This window comes from Cryptotermes secundus, unplaced genomic scaffold (genome assembly GCF_002891405.2).
Source record: "Cryptotermes secundus unplaced genomic scaffold, Csec_1.0 scaffold294, whole genome shotgun sequence".
Taxonomy (NCBI): Eukaryota; Metazoa; Arthropoda; class Insecta; order Blattodea; family Kalotermitidae; genus Cryptotermes; species Cryptotermes secundus.
The window spans coordinates 74,009-92,798 of record NW_019741975.1 but is presented as its reverse complement, the minus strand read 5'-3'; the positions used below and the strand labels follow the sequence as shown (position 1 = coordinate 92,798).

At 40.4% G+C, this 18,790-nt stretch overlaps 1 protein-coding gene across 5 annotated transcripts in view; it reads left to right on the top strand.

Annotated features, from left to right (window-relative positions):
* The window catches only part of LOC111872849 (pre-mRNA-splicing factor ATP-dependent RNA helicase DHX16-like), a 21,935-nt gene extending 3,230 nt beyond the window's left edge, over window positions 1-18,705 (top strand). The window contains exons 1-4 of one of the 5 annotated variants that reach the window (XR_002844306.2): window positions 177-1,049; window positions 4,919-5,049; window positions 5,824-6,145; window positions 15,765-18,705. Coding sequence is in view for 1 of the 5 variants with exons in the window: in XM_023867052.2 (XP_023722820.1) it covers window positions 1,830-1,967; window positions 4,919-5,049; window positions 5,824-6,076 (522 nt within the window). In the remaining 4 variants the exon portion in view is untranslated. The other 4 variants (XR_002844305.2, XR_004513954.1, XM_023867052.2 and 1 more) reach the window with 4 other exon arrangements.
* The last annotated feature ends 85 nt before the right edge of the window (window positions 18,706-18,790 follow it).

Here is an 18,790-nt window from a genome sequence, read left to right as displayed (position 1 = left end):
AAAGTGGCGCTGGGGCAGGTTTCCTCCGAGTACTTCGGTTTCCCCTGCCAATCTTCATTCCATCAAATTCTCCACAAATAAGAATATCTAACTAATTCTAAATTGTAATCAACTGTAAACAATTGTAACTATTGTAATTTTAATCTTACTCATATATTAAATTGTTAATATTCAGAATTAACTTGACTTGTCCTATATCATGTACAATGATCTACAGTGACGAACTAAATAAATAAATAAATCAATCAGTAGTATCGCCTATCGGTACATACTACCCAAGATGAGTTTTATTTTTTTGATATTAGTATACAGTTCTGGAAAATACCCTCATGGAATCTCATATCAAGCAAACAGTTATAGCATTGCACAGAGAAGAAAAGGTGATCAGTTGGTGTTTGAGGTAGCATATTTTTGCAGTGACTGTAGTTGAACAATTGTAAATATACAGTGAAACAAGAATACGTACAGACATTAATTTTCTATCAGTATATACATATGAGTGTTTGCAGTGAGTTGAAATATTGAAAGAACTGCGTGTAAATTTACTGTGTTTAAATCTTTACAGGAAAATGTTATTTTGTACCACAGTTAAAATTCAGCACTACTAAAGCACTAAATAACACTATTGAGTTTCTTTTTCCAGATGTAATTACAGTTGCTAAATTACGGCATTTGTGGCAGCTCTTCGTAAGTTATGAAAGTCGCCATTAAAAACAGTGTTTCATTTGTGGTTTGTGATGGTAGCAAAATCTGTAAAAGTGAATATGACTCACTGTTTGGTGTGACAGGAATGGAGAAGTTCTTCTTTAGACTGAATATAAAACTTTTGAAGTTTACAAGATTTATTTATTTATTTTGATCTATACATGGCCACTTTCTACACTGCTTCCCTCTAGTGTTGAAATGAAGTGAAGTAACGAGATCAGCATGCCATTTTTCCACTTTGACTCTTGGAAGCAGCTAACCAATTATCATAAAATGTGCTGTGAACATTCCGGTCTTTGAGGTCACTCAAACGCAGTACTTTTTAAGCTTTTTAACTTCCTGCAGTAATTAATAATAACAGCATGGCGGATGCGGGAACTTCAGTGGTGGAAGATAGAAGTGGAGTAGGGTAATATATCTTGAAACATGGAAACTTTCTTTAGACGAATGTAAAAGAAATTCAGGATGCTGCCTGATATCTATATTTAACTTTCGGTTTGAGGGTGACAACATTTTGAACTAAGTATTTTCAGTTTGATATTGAAATTTATCATAAACATACCTGCAGATTCTGAATGAAATTCTGTTTATCGTAACCGTAATTTTAAGTTACAAGTTCTTCAGGGAAGTAAAACAAAATACCAATAATAATACTAATGGCACTGCAGAAGTAAATGCATATGCAACAGGAATTGAGGCTGTATGAGTTCCTCTTGAATTTCGGTTCGGTGAATATGCATCATTTGGCCTCTATAAGTTATAACCTGTGGCCATAGGTTTCTCGTTGTATACAGTCAATTTAAATACCGGTAAGTTATGCAACACTGTAGCTCTTCACTCGGTATCACAGGTATCTCCATATTATTAAACAAATTCAAAGGAATGAGTGCTGATATTAAATTGCATAAAGGTGCCATTATATCGAATAGCGATACTACCAACGGTATATGACATCCAAAATTAGCGCAAATTACCTCACAGTACCCTATCTCATCTTCGTTACTCCATGGCTTTTAGTCCGCAAGTGAACTATACCGACCCAGCGACCACAGCTTGTCGGCGAAGTCAGTGCCAAATTTAGCAGAAAGAGCAAGCGTTTCCGTCTTTATACAGCCTGGGCATACATGCATGAATTAGAAGATAACACAGCACCAGAGATTCAGCGTATTAATTTGGGCAATGCTGTATTGACATTGAAAGCTTTAGGAATTCATGACCTTGTACATTTTGACTTTTTGGATCCTCCACGTCATGAGACACTGGTGAGAAAACTGATTTATTAGGAGGTTGGTGAGAATGGGATATGGAACGTGTATACATCCTTAGAGTTATAATTTTCTTTGCTGTACGTTAGTTTGAAGGAAACTGACCAGAATACTATTTCTGGTCTAACCTACTGTAGTGGCTCAAATTTGAGATTAGAGATTGTAAGGCATTACCCAAATGTTCGAGACTTGCGAAAAGTGTTTCACAGCTATTACAGTAATCTGTCAACACCTGGGCAGGAACTAGGCTAAGAATGTGAGGATCAGCGTTCATGAATAATAGCGTAAGTAAGACACTCCGCTAACTAGGCCACTGGAGATGGTCATATGAGTAAATACGTAGCAATAAGATACTGTGGGTCCACCCCCAGCCACCTAGAATATCCAATGAGAATATTACTTTGGGAATTGAGGACACTGAGGAGGAGTTAACTACCTTCTGTCGTCAACAGCTGAATTAGCAAATTAAAACTATAAATTACTGAATTTCGAGAGACTTGGGATTCTGATCTAACACAGAATATTGAGTTGTCAGCCGAAGGCTCTCTTCAACATGGGCCTTACGAGCGGAGGCAGTGGGCCTGCATCTTGTACTACAAGTAAGTTTCTTTACGCATAACAGCCATGTTGTTTAATAATATTGTTGATAAAAGTGTTGTTGTGAGATTTGAATGTGCAAACTCCAGTGTGCCCGGCGAGCCCTTAGGGGAGGATACTAGAATCATGTACCATGTAATTGCCGAGGAGGATAGTCAGGCAATAAGGGTTTTATAGTGTATGTGTCAAGGTTATGGTTAGCGTGTAGTGATAAATATAGTATGTGGGTTTTAATTTGTATAACTAAGGGTAGATTATGTTAAGAGTGAAACTTGACGAAGGATAGTGTAATCGTATCTAATGAATAGTAGGGAAACAGGATCACATGGAATGATTAATACTTGCCTATAGTCAGGAGTCGAGGAGAGAGAGAGACTCCAGTTATACACCCCCGAAGGGGGAGGTTCCTAGGGTAGCGTGAAGTGAAGCCTATGTAGACCCGACTGAAAGTCGGCCTTGTAAGAATGTAAATATTGTAAATCATGTAAATATAAGAGTGTAAATAGATAGAGTAGATAGGATAGGAGGTACGCAGGGAATTGTGATTCACACTCCATAATCACCTTTCCTTGACCCATCCAGAAGATCCTACCCAAAATGAGAGTTGCAACAGCAGCCGAATGCTTAAGGGGAGGTACTAGGAGTAGACAGGGGTAGGCACCTGCCACACAGGCAGTAGTTAGTAGCCTTGACACCAACGCCCCTTAAAATGTAATACTAATGTAATACGTTACTACCTGTAGACTATATGAGGAGTTGTCAAGAGGGAGCTATAACTATATGTCAGGGGGTAGTTCCCACAATAGAGATGACAGACGATAGGTAGAGACGGGTCAGACCTGACACGCCCGCTCTACGCCAATGATAAAGAGGTGACTAGGAAGAAAGGGCCAGCAAACAGTGAACGCTCGACTACGCGCTACTGGCACTTGGTACTTACATCACCTCACTTAGGACAGATAATAGATGGTGGCAGCTTTTATGAGAAAGAAACCCCGAAACAGGAGAATCCTAGCTGAGGGTGAGCTAGGATTATGGGGTTGGCTCCTTACAGCGTAAGCTGTGGTGGCAAGGAGGGGTACCTGCATGTCCCCCCTGCACCACGATGTTACAAGTGGCGACAGCGGTGAGACTACCAATCCACCCCCGTCATAGCGACATAACACCTACGATGTAAGTCTCAGGAAGGTAAAGTGTTACTCTGCTTATGAGTTATACTATGCTGAGGCGACAGGGGGAGGTCCCATGTTTGGTGGAGATGATGCTGCTTGAAGCGTTCCAATATCTTCCTGCTGTTCAGTTCCTCTCCATGTCTTCAGCCACTTGTTTTATCTTTCTTCTTTTAAGTGAGTACTTTACAGCAGTCAGTAACTTGACTGTATAGCATGGAATGGTAGGATGACTGGTGAATGATGAATTGGAAAGGATGTGAGGTACTGTCTCAGCATGTGTGGGAGGACTGAAGAAAACTATGAAAAACCTGTCAGGATAGGTGGTGTCATGGGCAAGATTTCAACTGAGCTCCTTGTGAGTAAAGTCTACAGCATTAGCAATGTGCAAACCCATTCCATTCCAATACACTTGTCATTAGTGAAGTTATCCCTTCCAACTTTGCAGTGAACAAAATGGCTAGTATACTGGAGGTGAGTATGTGAAGTATGCTGCTGGGGGTTGAAGCCTAACAGCTCAAGGGAGATGTGGAGGGTGGTCAAGCTATAGGACTTCTTTGTTTTCTTGGCCTAAGTATAATAACGTTATCTTCCAGTACTTACCATTGGAATAGGAAGAAAATAATCATTTCCTGGCTTTGCACAGTGTTCCAGGAAAGACTCTAAATAAGGCTGCCATCAACTGAAGGCAAGATGTTACTTTATGATTTTACAGAGTAAACACTTGGACAGCAGCTTGTGTTATATACCCCTTATACACAGAATTACAGAAGTAGAGCTCAGACCCTGATGAAGACCAAATAAATCATTTGCAGTTTCTGTGTTGAGAGTGTAGGAATATATTGAGATATAACACTTTGTGAACACTGGGTGATATAGAATTTTAAAGTCTGAATATGCATCTTTAACATGACTGTAATAGAAAAATAATTTGTAAACTTTATTGTTTTGGAGGAAGGGATTTGAAATCTCCCGACACTGTAAGGCAAGTAGCCATATTTTAGAAGGGGTAATGATATTTGTGAACAAACAATGCACCACAATGCTGGATTGCATGCATCTGTGCAGTAATGCAGCATTCAGCTTTTACAGGTCAGTCTGGCAGAAGGGAACATGAATTATAATTTACACCACATACTGTGGAGTGTGTTATTTTCTACAGAATGTTTTCTTTTATGGCAGGTATTGGCATTAGAGCAGTTATACGCACTTGGGGCACTCAACCATCATGGAGAACTAACAAAACTGGGCTGTCGAATGGCTGAATTTCCCGTTGATCCCATGATGGCAAAAATGATCCTTGCATCAGAAAAGTAAGTTACTTGATATGCCAGTATGCAGTTAACAGAGATCTGATTCATATTTTGCACTTATTTTGCTATAAACACATAAAAGTCTTAGTATGTACAGATTGATATATTTAAAATTGTATCCAAGTAGGAAACATATTTTATATCTCATCGAACATAAATTAAGTAAGTATATAAAAGATGCTGGGGTATGCGGTAGCATTGTTGGTTAAGGTGCTGTGCTACAAGCCAGAAGGTTCGGGTTCAAGTCCTGATGAGGTCATTGGATTTTTTTCAATTGACTGAATCCTTCCAGCTGCACTATGGCCCTGGGGTCAACTCAGCCTCTAACAGAAATGAGTACCAGGAGTATTCTTGGAATATTATTGGGGGTAAAGGGCAGCCAGCGCATAGGGCTGACAACCTTGCGACCATCTATGAGCTGATTGTCTAGAAAATGTGGGAACCTCAACATCTCAGTGTCCTATGGGCCTCCACGGCCTCTTACAGGGATACCTTTACTTATATAAAACATGCTGGAAGTATCATTCATTGTCAGAAATACATTCATTCTTCTTGACCATGTTTCAGTTGTACACTGAGGTACAGAATACAATGTATTCTCTTAGGGCACAATTGTAAATGGATCACTCTGTATTTATAATGCCCCCATACCCGTAGCATGACACTGATCGGAAATACTTTTCTTGCTTTTATAATTTCCCTGAAAGTCTGTATATTGTTTCCTGAGTGAGCAAGAACAGATACAAACATCTCAGCTGTATCCTTTGATTGCAGGTATAAGTGCTCAGAAGAGATTCTGACTATTGCTGCAGTGCTTTCTGTAAATGGTGCCATTTTCTACAGACCCAAGGACAAGACAGTCCATGCTGATGCTGCACGACATAGCTTCTTTACACCAGGTGGTGATCATCTCATGCTGCTGAATGTTTACACGCAGTGGGCTGAATCTGACTTCTCCACACAGTGGTGTTGTGAGAACTTCTTACAACATCGCTCTCTGAAACGTGCACGTGACGTACGTGGTTAGCCAGCACGGAGAGGACTGATGCAACAAGCCGAATCATCATTTCCACAAACCATTACAACATATAGTGAGGTGAGAATATAACAGATATTTAAGGCTGTAGTTATTTCTACACAGTATAGAATAGTGAAAGTGTTCCAATTATTTGTAATTACAAATATCAGATGTCCAGTACATTCATTACTCAAGGATGTGTAACCCAATGACAGTGATCATTTAGTCAGGTTAAAATTGAATTACTGATATATATATCATCACATAAATCTTTATTCAATTATTTAAAATAAAGCTTCTTTAATTCCACGGAACAGAATAGGTCTGGATGTGCTGGTATTCAAATTGAATTTACATATGTATTCGTTTCGTTCAAGGTTTTCTTAACATCACTATCAGTAGCTCAGTTTATACAGCGTCCAGTGTAGAACGATTTGTGAATACTGAATTGGAAATAATATGGACTAAAGGGGCTGTAAGCTGGTTTTGGCTGTAACCTTGATATTCTTCTGGAGGGATGGAGGAATATCACGAAAAGCTTCAATCAGGATAGCCAAGGCCACTACCGCAATTTTTTAATGTGTTAAAATTTTGTGTAGGACCAGATCTTCGAAAATGTGTAAATTTTCTTGGAGTAAATTCTGGTATACAAACAAACTCCAAGGCCTGTAGCCCGCAAGTGAACAATACCGACCGAGCGACTGCCGTTTGTCAGCGAAGTTACTGTCAACTTTTGCGGATATAGGGTGTCACGTGGTCAGAGCAGCGGATCCCAACGGACGTTAATCTCGGTTTTCTAGACCGGAGCCGCTATTTCCTTGAAGTAGCTCCTCAGTTATCCTCACGAGGCTGAATGGACCCCATTCCAGACCCACTACTTCTCAGAAAATATGGTAGCATCCGGTTTTAATCACGGTAACTATAGCATAGAGAGGCAAAAGAATTCCCACACATGGTCCTGTAATCCGTCTAACGTCCCTTTCAGGACCCCCCCCCCTTCTCTACCCGAAATCTTCCACTTCACTGATCAACGCTACGAAGTCTAGCTATTGAGAGCAACGTTAAACAACATAGAAGTAACTAAATGAATAAACCCCTCCTATCGCTTTTTTGCTTGTTCTGCAGCGGTGACTTTTAAAGTGAGTAATAAAAACATTGCCATTGTTGGGACCGCCTCATCACTGCATCTGTTACAGTCGTGTTTAAACAAATATAGTTAGCCAAGTATATGCATGTTTCTCGCCTCGAGGTTCCTGCTTCACGAGAATATTATTAATTTGTAGAATAAACCACGGCGTACTTCTTAATTCATTAAACAGAGGGGCAACTTCAGCTTTCCTAACTCAAGTGCGAACAGCATTTTATTTATTACTAGCTGTGCCTGGCCACGCCTTGCTGTGGCTCAGTATGCCCATTCTTCCCCAGTTTGATTTGAAATTACTCGACGCATTGCTTCCGCTCCGCGAGTACGACAACCTAAGTTTGATCTTCTGTGAGGCATTATTTGGATGAACTAAAGCAGATCGATTGCACCGAAGAAGAAGAAGACGAAGAAAGAAAGTTATAAGAAAAAAAGATGAAATTGCAAAACATTAAAAAAGGAAAGAACACCAACTGGAAAACAAAGAAGAAACAAAAAAATAAAAAATACTGACGAAATATTTCAGTTCAAACGCAGATCAATCGACAAAGCCCAATCCAATCGCCAATTGCACCGGAAAATAAGGGAAACAGTAAAGAAAACGAAATGAAGAACAACGAAAAATAAACTGTACTCACGAAATGAACGCTATGGTAAACAACACAGCACAATTCCAACGCAATGTAACACGAAATAATTAAATCAAAATGAAAATAAATCGAAACTGTTTCTGCTTTGATTTCACTTGGAATCTCTTGTGATACTTGTGACCCCGTGATACTCGCGTTTCCATGGATGTATACTTTCTGGTTTCATCCGTTGTTATGCAACGGAACCTATTATCCTATGCAACGGTCTGTTCTAGCGTTAATATGGAAACGACTGCACTGAAGAAGAAGAAAGAAAGTTATAACAAAAATATATGAAATTGCAAAACATTAAAAAAGGAAAGAACACAAACTGGAAAACAAAGAAGAAACAAAAAAAAATATATACTGACGAAATATTTCAATTCAAACGCAGATCAATCGACACAGCCTAATCCCACAGCCAATTGCACCGGAAAATAAGGGAAACAGTTAAGAAAACGAAATGCAAAACAACAACAAAATAAACTATACTCACGAAATGAACGCTACGGTAAAGGACTCAGCCCAATTCCAACGCAATGTAACACAAAATAATAAAATGAAAACGAAAATTTCGTTGCCACGGTTATTCCTAGGCAGTGATCCGCTGTTTCAACAGTTTGTTGCCATGGTTATTCCTAGGCAACGATCTGTTGCTATTCGATGGACGACGTATAACATGTTACAGTATATTAATATTAAATACAATTAATACTGTGACGTGTCGCGCTAGCTGGACCCCCCCCCCGGAGCTGACGCGCCGAGCGAAGCCGAAGTTAGCCAAGTCCCCGCAACCTGGTAGCTATGCAACGTGAGTCAACAGCGGTGATGTCACCAAGGGATATCACAGTTGCTAGGCAGCACGGGTAAGCAATAGTTGCGAGAGACAACGGTAGTAACAGCGGTACACAGCGTTGCTGGCACGATGGCACCAGACATAGTGGTGCCTATTACGTGGCCGTTTTCCGTATTGTCCGAACGAGGCTACATAAGAAGCAGCGAAGGCTATTCACAGTCAGTCCTCGAGCTACCTCCGAGTTAGTTCCGAGCAAGCCTACTAGCCAGCGGCGTGTTACGAGTGAACGTATGTAATTCAGGGAGACTTGTATAGCTCCCGTGTTATTAGTACGTGAAGTCTACTGACAATAGCGTGATTTGATTATTGTGAATAGGGTTATAAATTGTGAAACCCCGCAATATTGTTATAATTAATTGTAGCCGTTACTTGTAGATTGTTCAATAAACCAGTTAACGATCTCTATGGCGTATTCAGTAACGAAACACGTTACAATACTTTTACCTGTTTTACCTGTCACAGGTGTGACATCTACATAATAGGTATATAAAAACGCGTGAATTTGAATGCAACGTTGTGTCAAAATTTCGAAGCAATCAGTGAAGAACATTCGGAGATCTTCGACCAGAGACAAACCAACAGTAACATCTTCGTGAGGTCTAGCTGCTACCAATACCACTTGCAGCTCTAGTGCTTGTTGGAGGGCCTCGTTTACTGTCTTCTCCCCTCCCAGCAGCAGCTGAATCTTGATATCGGCATCTCGTATTCCGTATACGAAGGCTTTTCCTGCCTCTCTTCCTATGTGGTCTGCAGGTAGATTGGGGTAGGCACGACGGGCAAGCAGTTCGATGGCCGTGGCAAAGTTGCAGGGATTCTCCAGGTTTCTGCGTCCTTGCTCTTAATTGGCAGTGATAAGCACTGACAACACAGAAAACAGTTACGTGGTAGTTTTCACTGTTGCGTGACGTGTTTACCGATTGTCTAGCAACAGTCGCTGCACGGGCTACCCTGTTGTGTGACGCCGTGTTTACAGAGACGTTTCTGGGCAACGCTGCATAGCAACCAGCGCACTTTGGTTCGGCACGGAAAAACACCCTTTCCTTACTGTTGCATAACCTTGTTTCCACTGTTTCGTAACTTGGCAACCGACCGTTTATCAAGGGTCTGTCTTCGTGGTAACCCGTTCCACTCCCAGTTGCCCAGCAATGGTTAGACATGTCAGAATATGTTATCAAAATTTTTTCCTTTTGCTTTGCACACAAGCCCTCTGTCAGTACAGGTTTTATTGAGCAGATCATTGCTAACTTACAGATCTCATGCTACAATGGCAGCTTAGTCATTTGAACGGTCATAAGCCTGACCATCGCCAAGTTTAGGCCTCTTATACAGGGTGGGGCGCAGAAACTTCCTTTTTATGAAAATGCACTATGAAGGGAAGGGAGGTCGCAGAAAAGTGGGGATAGGCTCGGCGAACGCAGCAGTCGCAGACGTTTCTGTCTAATACCCCTCAGTAGGAAACATGAGGTGGACGAGTGAGCAGCGTGTGTTTGCTGTCAAAGCCTATTTTCGAACAACCATTCCTACTTGGCGGTGCAGTGTGCGTTCTGTACTCACTTCGGAATTAAGCCCAGAGGTCCGGTTCCTGACCGGAAATCAATTGTTTTGTGGGTAGAGAACTTTAGGACAACCGAGAGTGTGGTGAAAATATTATCAGGATGAAAACGGACCATTATGACGCGAGAAAATGTGGAGGCAGTTCGACAGTCGATTTTGAAATATTTTTCGAACCAGCTCTTGAAGAAATGCATCTAGTAAATGTCTGGTTCCAACAGGATGGTGTCACAGCTCATGTCGCTTTGAGGTGACATCCCATGGGCAGCGCACTCACCTGATCTAACGCCCTGTGATCTTTTTATGGGGATACCTCAAGGCAGAGGTTTTTAAACATCGCCCCACACACCTGCTTCAGCTGAAAAATGTTATTTGGTAGGAAGTAGCCCACATTCCGGTCGCATGTTGGAATGTGCAGAGAGGAACTTCAGAAATTGGTTGCCTCAGTGCATAGAGAACGGTGGCCACCACCTTCAAGATATTTTGTTTAAAACTTTAAAGAATGTTCTTTCATTAGCTAAACATAAAGTTCGTCTATCAGCAATAATTTTTCTTTTATTCACCTTCAAAAAAGGAAGTTTCTGCGCCCAAACGTGTATTTTCTGTCTGACTTCGACTTGTCCTATACCGCGAACATGTTCATTCTCATGATTTTGTATGACTTCTGCTTGTTGTCTGCAAAATTTTGTTATATAATCATATACATATGGAAAGTTGAAAGCCGTGTGCAAGTCGCGGACTGATGTACACCTTGGAAAATTTCCACTGGTACGCAGTAGCTTGTTTTGCATGTGCTGCAATTTTAGGAGGTAGGTGTCTGCCGCTAATTCCCAGGCAGGACAAGCGTAAGACATTACTGATCTGATCAGTGCCTTATAGAGGGATAGGTTAATGTTTTCGTTTAAACGCTCACTTCTGAATGTGCTGCAACCTCGGTATGACGCTGGATGAGGTTTCATCAACAACGAATCATTGTTTACTTTTCCTACAGTACAGACATTACTTCGTTAGATGAGGCTCCGACTAAACAATTAATTTACTACACCTACTTCACGAGCCTCCTATACAATCTTATATACAAAAGAAAATTAGAATATTCCAATCTGTTCAGGGGAACATACAAAATTACTAACCAACGACTGATTCGATGTTATAAAACATCATTTTATTCTTATTTTATACTATAACTTCTATTTTTTAATATAATCCCATTTACTCTATCTTTTACACTAAGTGTTTTATATGATTAACTGTATTGTATCCAGATTAATAGTACTGTAGTTCAGTAGTGTATATTTATTAACAGTGTGACGTGGGTGGTGCAATGCTCGTTAAACACCCTTTCCCCAGCGGTGACATAACAGGGGAAATCGTGGTTGCTATGCAGCAATAAACAACTCTCAACAGCATTGCCGAATGCCTTCGTAAACACGCCATCACACAACAGGAAAGTCCATAGGCAATCGGTAAACACGACGTTATTCAACAGTGGTACCTATTACGTAATTGTTTTCTATGTCGTCCGTCCCGAGGCTAAATAAGGAGCTGCGAACACTACTTAGTTAGTTAGTGTGTGATCAGTGGCACAGTGTGGATCGTGAACGCGGAAAGAAGACCCGAACACGTGGTTATAAGATTTGATGTGATAATCAGTGATAGTTGTGATAATTGAGAAGATATTGGGTGTAATTAACCTTTAACGTCCGAAGTGCCCCGTTTGTGCCAGTGATTAGTATAGTCGTGGTGGCCAAAGTACCCCGTTTTGGCCAGTCGGACATTTAAACTGCGCTAGTGGAAGCGCGCGCACACGCCGCTAGTAGAAGCGCATGCACAGTCGTAAATATTTATTTTTATATGTAGTAATTACCAGACCGACTTGACTAAAACCATAATAGAGGAATTAAAATGATACCTAAGTGAACAACAGCAAAAAAGAGTATACGTATGAGTTATGCCCAAACTCATCCATGAGCCAGTACTTTTATTGCAGATTCTGCAGATTAATGTGTTAAAAATATATAGTAAAATTCGATGTACATAACTTTTTTGTTGATATCTGCTTGATGTATATATAGGCTGAAATGAAATTATGGTATTCGATTTCACTATGAACATATAGAAAACAGATAGCACTCTGTATCTAAGCCATGATACAACTGTCTGTTCACGCCCATAGAAAGGGCAATAATCTCTTGCAGCTATAACGGAAGGTCTTGGCACTGAAGAAGGGACCCCTCTAGCTCTTTTTCTTGAATAGCCATTCTTTCATTCTTCTGTCCTTTAGTCAGAAGTTTCGAAAATGTGAACAAGATGTGAGGTTTCCCAGCAGAGAACGAAATGATTTTATTGCTTCCATCTGTTTTATGGCACCAGGGTCTGCTAAAATTTGTCAAGTGTTACCAACAGAAACGAATTTATAATGCAGAACAACTCTGTGAAGAAATGGGAAAATATTTTTGCAATACGTATCAAAATTAAGCTTGGACAGTCGTATGCCTGACTTGATACATATATACAGCAATACCTTGCATACTCAAGCTTCAATCAGTCTGGATTCAATATAGTCCGGTTTGAAAATTTCAAAAGAAACTAAATTTTAATTTAGGAAATAAAAATGAATTTTAAAAAATTAGTACACAAAATTATTTTTAATGCATAAATGATAGGTTTTTCACTTTATACAGTCAAGTCTCTTTTTGTGTGGTTTATATTTTTGCAATACGTATCAAAATTAAGCTTGGACAGTCGTTTGCCTGACTTTATACTTTCTATTTCAGGCTTCACCTTGACCAATAATGCGAACATTCTCATCTTCATGATTTTGTATGACTTCTTCTTGTTGCCTGCACAATTTTGTTATAAAGTCATATACGTACGGGATTTTGAATGCCATGTGCAAATCGCGGACCAGTGTGCGCCTCGGAAAATTTCCAGTGGTGCAGAGAACCCTGTTTTGCAGGCGCTGCAATTTCACTAGATGGGTGTATGCCGCAAACTCCCAGGCGGGACTAGCATAGGTCATTACGGATCTAATAAGAGCTTTGTGGAGGGTCAGTTTAATGTTAGCGCTCAATCGCTCACTTTTGAATAGGGAATATACTCTAATGAATGTTCTGAAGGCCTTGGCCTCAATCATTTATATGTGCAATTTCCAAGAAACTCTCTTATCGAAGATTACACCTAGATATTTTGCACTATTTACAAATGGAATATTTTGTCCATTAAGAGTAAGACAAGACTTAAGCGGCCGATACCCACGAGAGAAGTAGACCCACCCCCCGAGTCTTATCTTCATTAATTTTTATATTCAAGCGCTCACACAAGGTCTCCATTGAGCTGAGACCGCGCTGCGATCTGTCACGTATAGACAGGTGTCATCCGCAAAGAGGGCCAGGTGAACACCATGAGTTTATGGGGGCATCATTTATATACAAGTTGAAAAGATTAGGGGAAAGGACTTGTGGCACCCCTGCTTACATTTCCCTTGGTGTTGACATTTCGACTTCAACCGAGACCTTGAATGTATGCTGAGAAAGAAAGGACCCAATAAGCTTGGTCAAACAGTTAGAAAATTCCAATTTTGATAACTTATACAGCAAGCCTGAGTGCCACGTGGTATCAAAGGCTTTTTCGATGTCCAAGAACACTGCAGCCGTAGACATTTTATTGTTGAAATTAAGGGTCACGTGGTCCACCAGCCTCATACATTGCAATGTGGTGCTGTGACATGCACGAAAACCAAACTGGCTTGCGTTGAGCAGGAATTTCAAAATTGTTTTTTCGAATAGTTTTCCTGTCGTGGACAGGAGGCTGATCGGACGTAAATTTTGAGAAAATTTCGGATCTTTACCGGGTTTAGGTAAAGTTTTTTTTTTTTTTGTTTCCTTCCAAGTATTTGGAAAATGAGAGAGCCGAAAACAATGATTGAATAAATGGGTTAGATGAACCAGTGGTCGTCTTGGAAGATGCCTGAGGAATTCGCTTGGGATGCCGTCAATTCCACAGGCCTTTTTTAATTTCAGGGATTTTATTAATTTCTGAACGTCACATGGTCTGATCCTTTGATGGGGGTTGTCGTCTACGGTTTCCAGCAGAGCTTGAACTCTAGCCTCCACCCGCTGTTCATGGTTTTCGTCGCACAGGTCATGTGGCGTGAACTGAATTTCCAAACAGTTGGCAATTGCGTTGGCTTTTCAGAAGGGTGAAATTTAAGGCCAGAAGAACCATGAATAGCAGTTGGCGCCCTTGGTCCATCTCTTTTAAGAAGAGATTTCGCAATGGACCATATAACCTGAGGTGTGACTTAGCGTTATTTAGTTTTGTTTCCCACTGTTCAAGTGCCTTTTTTCGGGTCATTTGCCTGATTGATTTGGTGACCCAATTGACTGCCGTTTTACACGCTGGATCCCTGGTTTCTTGTCACAGTTTTCGTAGCCTCTGCTTATGTTTTATCAAACGATCTAGACCAGGTAGATCGTTGCTTATATCCGAAAGTGTAACTTTACTTGTTGACAACCTATATGCCAAGCAATAGAGGCTGCAAGGTCGCGTGCCATATTATCGGCTTCTACCCCCGAATTAATTTCTAGTTTATGTGATATTTATTCAGAAGCGAGGCTTTGAAACCGCTCCCAATCTGTAAATTTTTCAATGGGTTCCGAAAGATTCCTAATTTTAACGTGATTCAGTGTGTGGAATACTATTGATAGGTGATCTGAGTCCAAAATATCACAGACGAAGACCTCTAACACTCTGATATTTTTGTGAACCACAATCTCTAACACTTCACCATTTCCCGCAGGGGAATGAGTGGGGCACTGTGGTGCTGAGATTTCGAAATCACTCTTATCAAATAAATCAATGAGTTTCAAGGCTGAAGGGTTTGAAACTGCTATTTAAAAATGGGTGTTTAGCATTCAGAACACCTGCCAAAATAGTCTTACGTCTAAAGCTTAAGAGCTCATTGATGTCAGTATCACTCCAGGCTCTGCCTGGAGATTTATAAGCAGCTGCAAGCAGCACTTCACTATTACCAGTTGGTATGCAGACCCCTTTCAGTTCTATTGAAACAAGGGGTGGTAGGTCTACATGGTTATGGGGAATGCCTTTTCTAACTGCAAAGACAGTTGCGCCTTTTCTGCCCAAGGGGCGGTCGATTCTATAAAAGTGGTAATTTGGAATAAAGAACCTCTCATGAGGTTTCAGATGTGTCTCTGAAAACAGGGCCAAATCTATGTGTAGATCTTGCAGCTGTTTACTGAGCTCATAGAGCTGCCTCCCAATGAATTTCACATTAAATGCTATGACTTTGAGGGGCCTATGAATTCTAGTGGCCATTTTGGTTCATTAGGTTTAATACAATTTTTGTGATTGCCAATATTTTCTCTTCCTCTGACACAGCACCATTGAACTCTGTTATAATCTGCTGTACTACAGTCACAATTCTCAACATATTGTCGAGGGGTTGACTGTTCACAATTGGAGCCTGAACTGACTGACCTGTTTGTTGTTCCTGTACAGGGTCTGGGACGCTGGGTTTCATGGCTACTGGTGGAACTGCCACTGGAACTTGATGAGTCTGAGGTCCCTGCTCTTGCGATGTGCTGCCTCGGAACATCATCACGAAGGAGTTTCCAGGGGTAACGATATTCGAGAACACCCTTCCCGTTGTGGTTTTGGGTGCTCTTTGCGATTTCCTCCTCTGCAGTTGCTCCTTCGCATGTCTGCAGCCCCAATAGTTGGCGGGATGTGGCTTCTGTCCCTCCTTCAACTGGCAATTGCAACAAGCTGGAGTGGAGGCAGCATTCTCTTTCTCTGGGCAATCCTTGTGCAGGTGGCCACCCCCGCACCACATGCAATGGGGAGGTTGCTTGCAATTAGCCCAGACGTGGCCAAACTGTTGGCAGTTGTGACACTGCGTAAGGCCACTCTATGCTCTATACGCCTCAACCCGGATGGAAATGTGGCAAAGGCTTTGTAGTTCAAAAATTTCTTGAGATTTTGCCGTCCAGGTTAGGGTGATAGGAAAGAGTGGAAGGTCTCTTGATGAGAGGAAACACGTTACCGCTGTAATCTATAAGGAGCCTTCCCATAAAAATGGACTGTCTGAACAGCAGTAACGTCACCACGAGAAATGGTGTCTGGTATCCAGTCCGCATAACCCCTATATAAGCAGAGTTTACGACACAGAGACAGTGACCCTGCGGGTCGTAGGAGGCAACGAAAAGGGAAGTCTCAAATCTGAGAGAATAAAATATGGTCGCGAGTCTCGAGGGACTCTTCTTAACCCTCTTAGTTTCCACAGTCCTGTTATATGCATGTTGTGCCACATTAATTCTCATTTCTGACACAGATTTCAATGTGTTTTGTCTTATATCCATGTGTTTCATTTCATGGTAGGGATCTGATAAAACTTTGTCACATAATTTTTGTCTGTCTTTGCAGTACTCACTAATAATGATATCCAGAAATGCAGTATGAAAGCAGAAGACTGTCTCTTGTGTAACTTTTATGGAGTTACATGGGAGAAAGATGATATTGTATGTGTTGGGAGAGAGATGATGGAAGAAAGCAGTGATGAATTTCAGGATTCTTAAAGTAACTCATTTTCTATCAAGTCTTATGTCGAAACCCCCTAATCATATTCTAAACAAAGACAGCCTCATTTATATCAATATACCATTAGTTCATCCTTTGCAATATAAAAATTCTATCGCGTATTTATATGGAACAGTTTTATACTAGTTAAAAATAATAATAAAAATAAATTCAAATATATCTGAAGCATTGTAAGGCAGGCACAAATGCATTGTTTTCATCAACCATTGGAATTTATAAGCACCTTAAAACTTTAGTTATAGCTTTTGTCAGGAATGATTAGAATATGTATTAAACAATATTATATAAGATATTCGTAACGAAACTCAGATTAAAGAATAAATAAACCAAAATGCGGATGCTGTGTGTCTGCCTTATAAAGCCTAGATAAATGTTATATTATTGTTAGAAATTCTAGCCCAGGCAGTTCTAATTTCATTTCAAAGTTCTTTGTTATTGGAATTCTTCAACAGTGTCACGTAATATCAAACTTAAGGCATTGTCCCACATCACGCAATCACAGTCATATTACGTTTGTTACGCTTTAACCCACTCAGTTTGTAGTCCATCTGAATGATATTTCAAATGCAATTCCTGCTACACGGAAATCACACTACGTCTCTGTTATCAAGAGCAACCTGACTCATACTGTTATATTTCAGCATCCTGTTACACTGTACAGATCTAAATTAGGAGTTTTGTGCTGTCCATGTTCAACATCGTTCATTATTCCTTCTTCTTCCTTTCCTTTGTGGACATTACACGTTTGGGCCTAAATAGACATCTTCAGTTGTACATGTTGTTCTGCGGCTCACTGCATTGGCCGGTTAGGCCAAAATATATAGTGCCCAATAAAGGAATACGAAGAAGTAACAGTGAACGAGCAGCCTGCAGCATTACTATATTTAAACTGTTTACTTTACTACACGTTCCATTAAACAATGTAACAAATTGTTAATTTTTCTTATACTCTCACATTGGACACAACAAGTTTCGGCCATAAGGCCATCTTCAGATGTCTTTAACTATGCTGAAACTGCTACACTGCACTAATATTGTTCATTCGTCGCACATTCCACTGCGCGCTTCAAGATTTAAATCGATATACCAGTAGTCAATTGGTATGCGCTAAAATAGCACACCCTGTAGTTCACACTTAACGTGTAGAATAAAAGCAGCCCGATCGCTGCCATGCGGCAATGCAGTGAAACCTCCCTAATCCGGTTACATCTTATTCGGATCGAAATACGGCAAATGAAAATGCTGTTCGCAGTTGAGTTAGGAAAGCTAAAGTTGCCCCTGTGTGTAATTCATTAAGAACTACGCCGTGGTTAATTCTACGCATTAAAAAATCCTCGTGAAGCAGGAATCACAAATGCTGGCCTTGTCTTGTAAGGCGAGAGACATGCATATGCTTGGCTAGCTGTATATGTTTAAACATGACTGTAACAGTTGCAGTGATGAGGTGGTCCCAACAATGGCACTTTCTTACTCACTTTAATGCTGAGTGTAATAACGGCATACTGGGCGTTCGTCCCCTATTTGCCGCTTCTTTCGGGACACATGATTATTCTGTTTATGAATCCATTTACCGATACATGCGGCAGGATATGGTCTTCTTCAGTTCTATTTTTATAACTATTCCGGCTTCCCAAATCATTATAAGTGGGCCTGTAACAGCCCCAAACATCATATAATCCTAATACCTCCTCCTCATTAATTTTGTGCTTGCAGCTAAATCAGAGACCCAAGAACTAAACTGTCCGTACATGTAAATGCATGTAAATTTACTGTGTTTAAATCTTTACAGGAAAATATTTTGTACCACAGTTAAAGTTCAGCACTATTAAAGCACTAAATAACACTGTTGAATTTCTTTTCCAGATGTAATTACAGTTATTAAATTAATGCATTTGTGGCAGCTCTTCATAAGTTATGAAAGGCGCCAT